This window comes from Aptenodytes patagonicus, chromosome Z (genome assembly GCF_965638725.1).
Source record: "Aptenodytes patagonicus chromosome Z, bAptPat1.pri.cur, whole genome shotgun sequence".
Taxonomy (NCBI): domain Eukaryota; kingdom Metazoa; phylum Chordata; class Aves; order Sphenisciformes; family Spheniscidae; genus Aptenodytes; species Aptenodytes patagonicus.
This window is the reverse complement of record NC_134982.1, coordinates 32,488,310-32,498,874: the sequence shown is the minus strand read 5'-3', so window position 1 is coordinate 32,498,874 and position 10,565 is coordinate 32,488,310. Positions and strand designations below refer to the sequence as shown.

Sequence of the window (10,565 nt, the reverse complement as noted above, 5' to 3'; positions counted from 1 at the left end):
TATTATGTTCTCTATTAACATACATAGTATTCTGTTACATATCTATAGGTAAAAGAGCTTCAGAAATAAGTATTTTATTAATTTAAGCATGTGGTTGCAAAGGAGGCCTGTACATGTTGTGTTTATACAATCTAATGCAGCACTAGAGTGTGTCACCGTACCTTCAGATTGCCTGTCAAGTAGAAGTATGCATTTGAAGAAAGAAAGATAGGTGCAATGAACAGTAGAATTTTAGCTATCATACACAAAGTGACAGACTGTTGAGCTGAGTGGAGCTGTTCTGCATTAGCAAGATGTGTCTTCAATGTCTGTTCAATCTAGGTTGGGTTGCAAACCTGTTGGAAAAACACTAATTAAATAGACAAGATCTAACAAGTCTATACAGAGCTAATTGTAGCATATGGGACATAGCTGCTGGAGAGTTCGCCTGTATGGTAATGCTGTTCAGTACTTTTTTTGTTGAGGGCTAAACCTAGTCTGGTTCTTGATAATAATCTGGAAGGAGCGTGCAGGATGACCCATCTTAGAACTTGATATGCGGTCTTAGTGAAGGATGGTTAAAAAGCCATGCAGGATCAATAACCTGAAGTGCTGTCACAAAACTTTGTGGTTAGACAACGCGTAGTTGCCTAAGTGTGACTTCTGTTTTGAAGATAGAACATGGATTCTCAGTCTTCATGAAAATCTGTTCCAGTGTCAGAGGATAGATTAGTCCTAGAAAGTAGTCAGGCTTCCCTGTTCACTGCAGAAGAGGTTCTGTTGGCCTGTGACACTTCATAGTTCTGTCAAGGCTGCAGATGCTGTTTGAGAACATGCCAAGGATAAAGCCGAGACTTGAGCAGGAAGTATAAGCAAATTTAGGGACATCTAGTCACTGCTACCTATATTTCAAGCAGAGTGTCAAGCATCACTGGCCATTAACAAAACAGTTTTTTTTTTTTTTTTAAAAAATACAGTTTCAGAAAGCTGTTAAGAATCAGTCTTGAAAGTTAGCAGTAGTTTGTCTAGAAAGGAATAATTCTGTCAGTCTGGTCTGAGACTCTGGAACAAATACAAGCTTCAAAGCCAATAGGTACAGGTGAATTTAAGTAACTGTCTTAGAAAGCTGCCCATGCATATGCATGGTTTATTCAGGGATGTTGCTTTTTCTGTGTGTGGTGGTGGTGTATTTCTTTTTTTGATAGGAGACAATAATTTGAAAAAGTTATGAAAAGTTACGTCTGAAACGTTTAGCTAGCTTCAGTCTCCAGTTGTGGGCTTTTGTAAAGTCTCGTCTCGGTGCTCTGTGGTAGGAAACTCCTTGAGTTTACTTATTTCCGGTGGTACATGATAAATAGAAAACTCAGCAAGAGCAAGTTGTATCTTTCTTTCAGAGTGGTATGAGAAAGCTCCTCCCTTTTCTGTGTTTAAGCACTGGGACTACTTTTGCCACTCACCATAAGCTGGCATTCATCTCACTTCCCACTAGAATATCTCAACAGTCTTCAGCTCTAGGATAGGAAACTATGATGAGACAGTAAGTTGGGTCTGTGGCCTTTTCTTTCTTGGGGTTTCTCCTTCCTTTAGTTGAAGCCAGCTTACCACCCTCAACAAGTCACCCATCATCTTTTATAATATCATTATAGCTATAGACACCTTCTCCCCGCAGTTTATAATGGAAAGAGGGACCTCTTTTGTACAGATTCTGGCTAGATTGTGCATTCATGTATTTCTGTTTACTTAGCAGTGCATCTCAACCTGTAGCTTACAGACACTTCAGCTCTAAAACCGTTTAAATTGGTTGCTTTGGACTAAAACACACTAGTGAAAAATTACTTACTTTGGTTGACAAAACTGATGGCGAAAGTTATCCTCAGAAACGTGACGACTCGAGCAGTTTTGCAAGTATACCCTGTGTGAGAGGATTTTTTTTTGTAAATGGGTAGCAAGGAATCCAGCATTGTTGCCATTTTTCAGAGGCAATTAGTTTTGTACAGGATGAGAATCAGATCAAGAAAACTGATGATACGCAAATTCTGGTGAAGGAGGAAATTGGACATCTTTCTATGCCATTAAATGCTAAACGCTTAAGTAGGCCAAGTTGGCAAGAACCAGGGCAGCCAGTTTTATGTGAGCTGGATAAGCAAAGTGAGAGGAGAGACAGTGAGTTGGAATGCCACAGAAAATGTTGACCCTCAACTAGTTAAATGGCCCATTTTTCCTATGTTTAGGTTTAGTGCATGGTTGTAGATGAATAAACCTTTTGTGGTGGGTTAACCTTGGCTGGCTGCCAGGTACCCACCCAACTGCTCTTTCACTCCCTCTCGTCAGCAGGCCAGGAGGAGAAAAAAAAGATGAAAAAGCTCACAGGTTAAGATGGGGAGATTATTCAGCAGTTACTAGAATAGGCCAAACAAACTGGCCTTGGGGAAAATTAAATTAAATTTATTGCCAATTTAAAAATAAAATAGGATAGCAACAAACAAAGAGAAAAATAAAAACACCTTCTCCCAACCTCCCCTTTCTTCCCAGACTCAACTTCACTGTTCTACCTCCTCTTAAACAATCGTGCAGAGGGATCGGGGATGGTCGGTCTGTAACAGTTCCTCTCTGCTGCTCCTTCCTCCTCACACTGTTCCCCTGCTCCAGCACGGGGTCCCTCCCATGGCATAGTCTTTCATTTAGATCTTCCTCTTGATGGGTCGCAGAGGGACAGCCTGCTTCACCATGATCTAAAAAGAGTTAACTGCTGAACAACAGTAGCACAGTAGTAAGACACTAATATTAAGAATGTTAGTATCAGTTAATGTATGCGTTTACTTGTACAGATCCACAAGCTGCAGGGGATCTCTGCTCCAGTGCCTGGAGCACCTCCTCCTGCTCTTCCTTGATGGGCCTGGCTGTCTGCAGGACTGTTTCTCAGATCTTTTTTTCCTCACTGGTATCTCTCACAGCTGCTGCACAGCATTTTTTTTACCCCTTGTTAAATATATTATCAGAGAGGAGGCACCAGCTTGGCTGATGGGCTCAGCTGTGTCCCGTGGTGGGTCTGTTGGAAGTGTCTGTGTCTGATACAGGGGCAGCTCCTGGGCTCTACTCACTGAGGCCATCCCTGCAGTCCCCCTTGCTACCACACCATTGCCACCTAACTCCAGTACACCTCTTTTCAAAATAATAAGTGGATGTCGCTTCAAAGATGCACTAATAAGGTAATTTTTAACTTAGAAGCTTGATACCTTCGTCCTGTAAAACAGGCCATAGGGGTATGATGCGTCAAACTAAAACAATCTTCATTTGAGAGCTTTGTTTCTCTGAGACAACCTACTTGAATTCTGGTAATTTACTGTCAATAGCTTGAAGTCAGAAATAGTTATTTTCCACAGGTGTAACTTCAAGTAAAGTTGAATACATTTGTCTTTTAATTACAGGTATAACAGCAGTGAAATTGAAATACAAAATTAGCACGTAAGATTTGCATAGAGATAATTACCACTAAAGAAGTACAAACTTCTAAAATATCACAACTAAAAAGATTTAACTGCTAAACAACAATAGCACAGTAGTAAGATACTAATATTAAGAGCATTAGTATATCGGTTAGTGTATGTGTTTGTTTACTTGTACAGATCCAACACCTGAACAGCAGGAAGCTGATCAGGATGGGCTTGGCTTACATCATTACCACAGAACCACAGAAAAATATTAACTTGGAGCACAGTTTTTATTTCTTTTAACATAGATTAAGCAGGTTTTTTAATCATAAAAAAAGCTTTAAGTATCCCCTTATAACAATAATGGATTTTGACGTCAGATCACAACAGGCCCGTAGGTATGATAGACATCATCTGTAACCAGTAGCTACAGTGCAGACTAAGCTTAATGCTGGGACTCTTGACCAGATTTCTTTCCTATAACTTCAATATTAGTTTCAACTCTTAAATGGAAATTCAAGCTGCATTCACTAAAATCTCCAGCTTTCCAAGTAATACTCGCAGTTATTGCACTTGTACTGGTTGTATTGGCTTAGTAAAGCCATTCTAAAGCAACAGTTTAATATTTGTACATTTTAAAGCACTTGATCTTATCTACAAAGGAAATAAAGATAAAACCACAATTTATTTCAACTTAAGAATATTCATAATTAATTTTCAGAGTTTAAATGGATGTGCATTTAGTAACTACACTAGAAAAGCAACAGATGCTGTAACTACCCTACGATGACTAGTTTGGTCCATGTCAGTAATCAAGTGATGTTATAAAAAATAAACTAGTTTATTTTGTATAAAATGAGTAATGTTGCATTTTTGTTCAGATTGCACAGTACAAACAAGCTAATATCTAAATTAATACTGTTACAGGTAGTTATTACATAGGGACAGCAGCTAGAAAAAATAAGTACCTCAAAGCAACAGACTTCTGCAGCCAGCTTTCCATAACATTGTATGAAAGTTAAATATGTCTTAGTTACAAGTATGTGTATTATAAAATGTTTGAAAAATGTTTAAGTATGAGCTGTTAAACTAATTTTCCATAGCAAGAGTATATGATGATTATTTACATTTAAAAAATCCATTTTTCAGAAAAGAATTTACAATGAAATAAATAACCTTCAGCAATCCCTTAAACCCAACTACAAGATCTGTAAGTGGCAGTAAAAAACAGGTAAGCCGCCTTGTGTCAATGTTAGGTCAGTAAAGTATGCCTCATCCAGAAAGAAGTGCAACTCTGCTTTAACTTTACTAGTAATCTAGAAACATGCACAATACATATTGGTACCTTCAAATATGGTACAACCTTGAGTATTTGTACAAGAGTATTCACAAAAACATACAATATATTTTACAGTCCTTTAATACAAAATATTGATATCAAACCAATCTGAACTGCATTGATCAGACATTTCTTAGGCAGGCAAGCTGCAAAGGATAACAGTTTTTAAATTTAATCCCCTCTTCACCTTTTAAACTCAAGCAAGAGATAAGTAGTTTCTTCAGAACATGTGATGATGTAAAGGTACTGATGAACATATTAGCTGAACCTGTCTCCATAGGTATTCACTGTCTCTCAACACTATTAAGTATCAAAACATAAGCTGCAGCCTGAAGATTGCATTAAAAAAAAAAAAACTTGCCTCCTTTTAAAATTATTAGATGAAACTGCTGCTTAGTTATCCCCACTAAAGATTTCAAAGATTGAAATATTTAAAAAAAAAAAAAAGAAAAAAGTTCAAATCCAAAACATGGAAGCATGTCTAAGAGCTGGTTTGCTTCCTTTCACACCTGATGCTTGGGAAGTTGTTCATCTTCCGTTTAAGACACAATACAGTCATAACTGCCTTCTTGGAATGAATCCTCATCCTCTGTCTTAGACTTGTCCTCTTCATGCCTGCTTGCATTGCTGTTGCTAGCATCACTCTGAGGATTAGTGCCGTGGCTAGATGAAGTCCTGCTTTCCTCAGCTCTGGGGTTTGCTTGTTCAGTAACCTTAGAAGGATTCACTGGCTGAAAAGCTTCAGGCTGTACTTGCTCTTCTGCTATTTCACTTAGTTTCTGGATCTGTGGTTTGATGATATTTAGAAATGGCTTGTACCCAGGGCTAGGAAAATAATGGTATAGAACACCATGAGTGAATTAAAAAGTAGTACTCCTGTCATACACCTGAAAAGCAGCTTTTCTTGCATGATGTTCAATATAAATTAGTATCTTCTATAATCCTTCCTGTACAGAAACTCTTTTTTTTTTTTTTTTAAATAGAGGGAAAAAGGCAACCATAATCAAACAATAAAAGTTGGGGGGTTGGCTGTTTGGATTTGTTGGAGTTTTTTTCCAGTTTGATCACAACTGTATTAAGTGACTGTCCTGAAATTTTCTGCAAAAGTGCTTTTAAATAATTGTTTCAGCTAGGGCTGAGATAACTCAAAGTTATTTTTTAGGTAACTAATTATCTACAACCGGAGGGTGGAAAATAACACTTACCAATCTGTAGAAGCCCATTTGTCAACAGCATATAGGCCAGTCTTGATATTCTGACAGATTTCTCCATCAATATCAGAGGATTGCATTATACTGAAAACCTGGTTGATTACTGAAGATTCTCTGAGGATAAGGCCTATGATAATACACCAATCCAGACATCCTGCTTCCATGAAGATATGTAGCAAGTACCTATATGGGAAAACAGTCTGTTTATGTCTTTTTCTACTCTGAAGACAAAATCCCAGCATGATTCTGTAGACAGTGTTTCTTTCTCCTAATGCTGCATACTAGTCATTTTAAGTTTCAAATGCAGAGATTACGTTACTTACCGCAGCTGGACCTGTGACTTGTGCGGCCCTTTACTAGCCAGTTCTAGAGAGATATGTTCAAGCTCTGACTGAGTTAAACTTAGACTGGAGAAGTTTTCATCCACCATGGTCCAGTCACCATCCACCACAGAACTTGTTTCAGTCAGGTCCGTTGCTGAACCAATGCTGCATTCATCACCTATCAAAAACACTCAGAAACATAAGGGAAAAAGAAACTGCTTACTTTAGTAAGACTCAGAATTTCTGAACTACTTCCTATAGAAATTGACAAAATACACAGTAATGCTTTGCTGTGCATCACAGTGCTAAGGAGTTACTTTGGGCATACAGTCCATCCCACTTCAGCATTCTTCTTGTCATACTATATGGTAGAACTATTATTGCAGGAATGCAGTAGTTTTTCTATCAAATAAAAATAATTCTTCAGAATAATATCAATAAGGGATCCTAAAGATGTGTGGGCAATCATTGTAAGAGCACAGCGACAGCCCCTTGCATACTATAGTCCTAGAATTAAGTCTGTAGGAAGGGTTGCAGTCTGTCTAAAGATACTGCTTTCTTAACCTTTAACTTTGTTAAAAATGAAGATGCAATAGCAAGTTCTTTTCTTCATACAAAACACTGAAGATTCTGAGTGTTTGGTAATGTAAACATTTACCTGCACTAATTACAAAAAGAAGTAAGTGTTTCTAATAAAAACATGAAGAGTAGATGTAGCCACAGAATTTTCACAGGAACAGTAATAGCAAAGCTAAAACCATGACAGCGGTGGGTCATGAAGGCACCCATCCTCCAGAACAGTTCCCATATTAAAGTAGATGCATCTTTTCTGTGGAAAACGTTTAGAAAGTCAGAAAGTTATTTTGTTAGCTTCTTGCCCATGAATACCACTGCTGGATTAGTTATTTGTGAAATTATTAGAATTCAGCTTGCAATGTTTTAGTTTCACTTTAGAAATAAACTGCTTCAAAATGCATACCGAAGTCCATTGAACTCAAAGGTCTTCATCCAGCTCAGAAAAAAATGAGATACTTGTTTATAGAAACAGTGGTAGTGGCAGACAGCAGTACCAGACAGTGCAATGAAAAGAGAAATAAATTTCCCCTGTTTAAATTATGCTTTTTTTGAGAATTCTAGAACAAACTTACTTAAACCTAATGCATTCTTGCAGTCTCCAGAAGTAATAAACAAGAGAAACAGGAGTGAAAATAGAATGAGGCAGTGCCCAAGCGGAGGGAGAGAACCTCACTTTCTTCATTTTTTAAAGCCCGTCAACTTGTTAAATAGCAGCTCCAAGTGCTCTGACTCTCACAGGAGGCCCTAGCATCTTGGGGAGATTGTAGTTCACACTTAGATACTTGGGTCTTTCCCCTAATAAAGTGGAAATTGCATGACATAAACGCTGTTGAAATGTAGCTCTAAGCTTGAGGACAAGAGGCAGTAAAAAAAAAGAGATGAATGGTCAGACAAACATTTCTTTTCTCTGACTGTGATCAGAAAAGATGCATATAGAATAAAATTCCCCTTTGTATTTTCATAAGCTGATCATACATGTCAGCTTTTAGAAAAGCGATTTAAACAAAGCCATAGGAAAAAAGAAACTATATGGGACTACAATTTTCTCAACTTCCTCAATAAAGAATGTATACAGTATCTTTCCAAAGAAATCCAAAAGCACAAAGTTCATGCAATAGAACAGTGCCAACCTGTGCAAGAGGCCGACCCATGCAAGATAAAAAAAAAAAAAAACCAACTTAGAACACTCTTCCCAGCCAGACTGTAAAAATACTAAATTTCAAGTTACCAGCACAGACAGGAACTTCAGCAAATGTCAATTTCATATTCTACTTCAAGTACGTAAAGTGTATGACATGGGCATTATCTTTCTGTTGCAAAAATTTCAGTTCACTTTTCAGGAAGTCCTCTTTCTTTTTTTTCTGAATTATGGTTATCAGTAGTTGAGAAGCAACAATACAGCAGTGGCATGCAAAAATCAAAATATAAGTGCATACTCCCAGGTAGTGGTAGGTGACAGAAGGAAGGGTGACTAACCTTTACTTAGCAAAGGAGAAAGAAATGCATCTTGCATGTGTGGTCCATGGGATGAAACTGTGTCAATCTCTCTCTGAGAGGAGCTGATAGTGCCAAGCCAGCTGCGACTCCGAGGTACATTTGAAACCCCTGTGTCCATTTCCATGTTTACAAAGGTGTCTGCAGACTGAGATTTTAGCAGCTGCTCCCCCACGGCTAAAAAAAGAACCCACCAAAGAAAAGTCACGTAACCATCAAAAAGGAAATTTGGAAAGTTCTCTCTAGGCATTTCAGGAAGCTAAAACTTGTATCTAAGTCAATATTCAATTAGTTTGCTGAGGGATCACCAAAAGCAAGGGAATGCAGCAAGTTTAGGTATTTCAAGAATTTCTGATCAGCTTTTTATGTCAGCACTGGCATAAAAGAAATATCAGCTGATAAAGTGTTAGCATCAATAGAACTAAATAATGGTGCTGCTACTACCAAAAAGAGGGAGAGACTTGGCAGCTAGTGTCAACTTTGCCCTAGATAAACTAGTGAACTGAGAGATTAATAATACACAGGAGGTTTACCGCAAGTCCTCAAAATTCTTACCCTTTAACGTAAAGCAAACTTCAAATACTAGGAATGTTACTTTTTTAAATATAAAAAAGTTCATCAAAACCTCATCTAAAGACTATATAACAATGTTGATTTTAGTAATTTTCTGTAGCAGAATTTACATCAAAGAGCAATATCCACGTTCAACTCAACATCTGCACAAATGACATCCTGTTCAGTGCACCTGAGAAGCAAGAAACCTCAACAGAAACAGTAGTGTAATCAGACTACACAAGAGATGCCGTCTGTGCTAAACAGAGTCCCCTTCAAAAAACACACCCTGTGTGAGAAAGCTGTGCAGGTGGCAAGCAGCCTGTTCTTTGCTTGGCTGTACTGAGGAAGGACAGATTCAGACTGATGAGTGTAGGACTGCAGGAGGGAAACCTAGTCCAAATCAACTCAGATGTTACAGCACCTGTCTTGTACTTTCCATTCTTGAAAGGTGAATTAATGGACGAAGCCGGTATGACTGGAAATGGCCAGAGGAAATCCTTGTGTAGCTTTTTCAAAGCGAACACAAAATCTTCCACACGGGCAGCTCTGGCTCGCTCCTTGCACAGCCAGCCAATCAGCTCAAAGCCTAACTGTGCAGCAAAGCAGCCAAGGTCTTTCAGCTTGATTTCTTCTAGCAGACGCCGAGCATGCCGCCAGAGCATCATGTCAATGTACATGTTCTCAGCACAGTCACTGTCTTTACTCCACCTGTAGACAGACCAGCGAACAGTGACGCTAAGACTGATGAAACGGAGTCGTAAAGGCTGTTGGCCACAATCACAGTACATCAAGTGACCAGAGTAGTGATGGGAGCTTTCTATATACCAGCAAAAGCAGTTTCCACCATTCCTTGCTATTTATGTTCTCTAAAAGATCCCATTGCCTCAACAGGTAAGTGAGATAAGGGAAGGAAGTTACAACAGCAGCAGTGTCCATAGAGTATTAAACTATTAGCAATGCAGGAAAAAAGTAAAGAAGGAGAGATAAAAGGCACATGCCATTGCAAAGTGACTTCTGAGAAACAAGTTTAGAGAACAAGTCAAGTATTAGTCTAGGACCCTTCCTATCAAAACTCTTAAGATAGTACTCTCTATGGAAAATTACTAAATAAAAGCATTTGAATTTGTACTATGATTGTTTTGAACGTCTTATATGGGGGAAAAAGCCAAAACCAAGATAATAATGAATCCCAGCTCAGTGCTACTTCTGAACATTAATATCAATTGATATAAATTCTGTATACAGCAGTTTAAGAGGGATTCACCCCAAGGTGTAGAAGGCTTTATTTATGGCTTGGCAACACACTGCTAGATTAAGATGTGCACAGTATCACAGTGCAATGTATACTATGATGCTGCAGTACTGTGAGCTGTTGAAGACCTATTCTTCAGCAAAACAGATCCTTCAAATTTAAGGCATGCGGTCTCACCAGCTATTTAAATCACTACATATGCATCCCATGGATTCAAAAGCTTTTGGTCAGCAATATCCATGTAAGTGTGCCTGTGGGTATATACATACAAAAACACACACACACGTGTGTGAGAATGTATTCTCCCAAGAATGTAAGAGAGGCACAGACATTACAAGAGTTGGGAAAAGACAAGTGCAGAAGGATGTAGCAGGAGACTATGACAAATCTAACTCTTATTATGTA

General features: G+C 38.3%; 1 protein-coding gene across 6 annotated transcripts in view; it reads right to left on the bottom strand.

The window, feature by feature from the left end:
• Window positions 1-3,369: 3,369 nt before the first annotated feature.
• The window catches only part of RIC1 (RIC1 partner of RAB6A GEF complex), a 53,583-nt gene continuing 46,387 nt past the window's right edge, over window positions 3,370-10,565 (bottom strand). For 4 of the 6 annotated variants that reach the window (XM_076363354.1, XM_076363356.1, XM_076363355.1 and 1 more), the window contains exons 22-26: window positions 9,330-9,616; window positions 8,336-8,530; window positions 6,284-6,473; window positions 5,955-6,143; window positions 3,370-5,574 (exon numbers count right to left, since the gene is read on the bottom strand). In XM_076363354.1, the coding sequence (XP_076219469.1) occupies window positions 5,289-5,574; window positions 5,955-6,143; window positions 6,284-6,473; window positions 8,336-8,530; window positions 9,330-9,616 (1,147 nt within the window). In that variant the 3' untranslated portion in view covers window positions 3,370-5,288. Of the gene's footprint in view, window positions 5,575-5,954; window positions 6,144-6,283; window positions 6,499-8,335; window positions 8,531-9,329; window positions 9,617-10,565 lie in introns of those variants that run through there. The other 2 variants (XM_076363357.1, XM_076363360.1) reach the window with 2 other exon arrangements.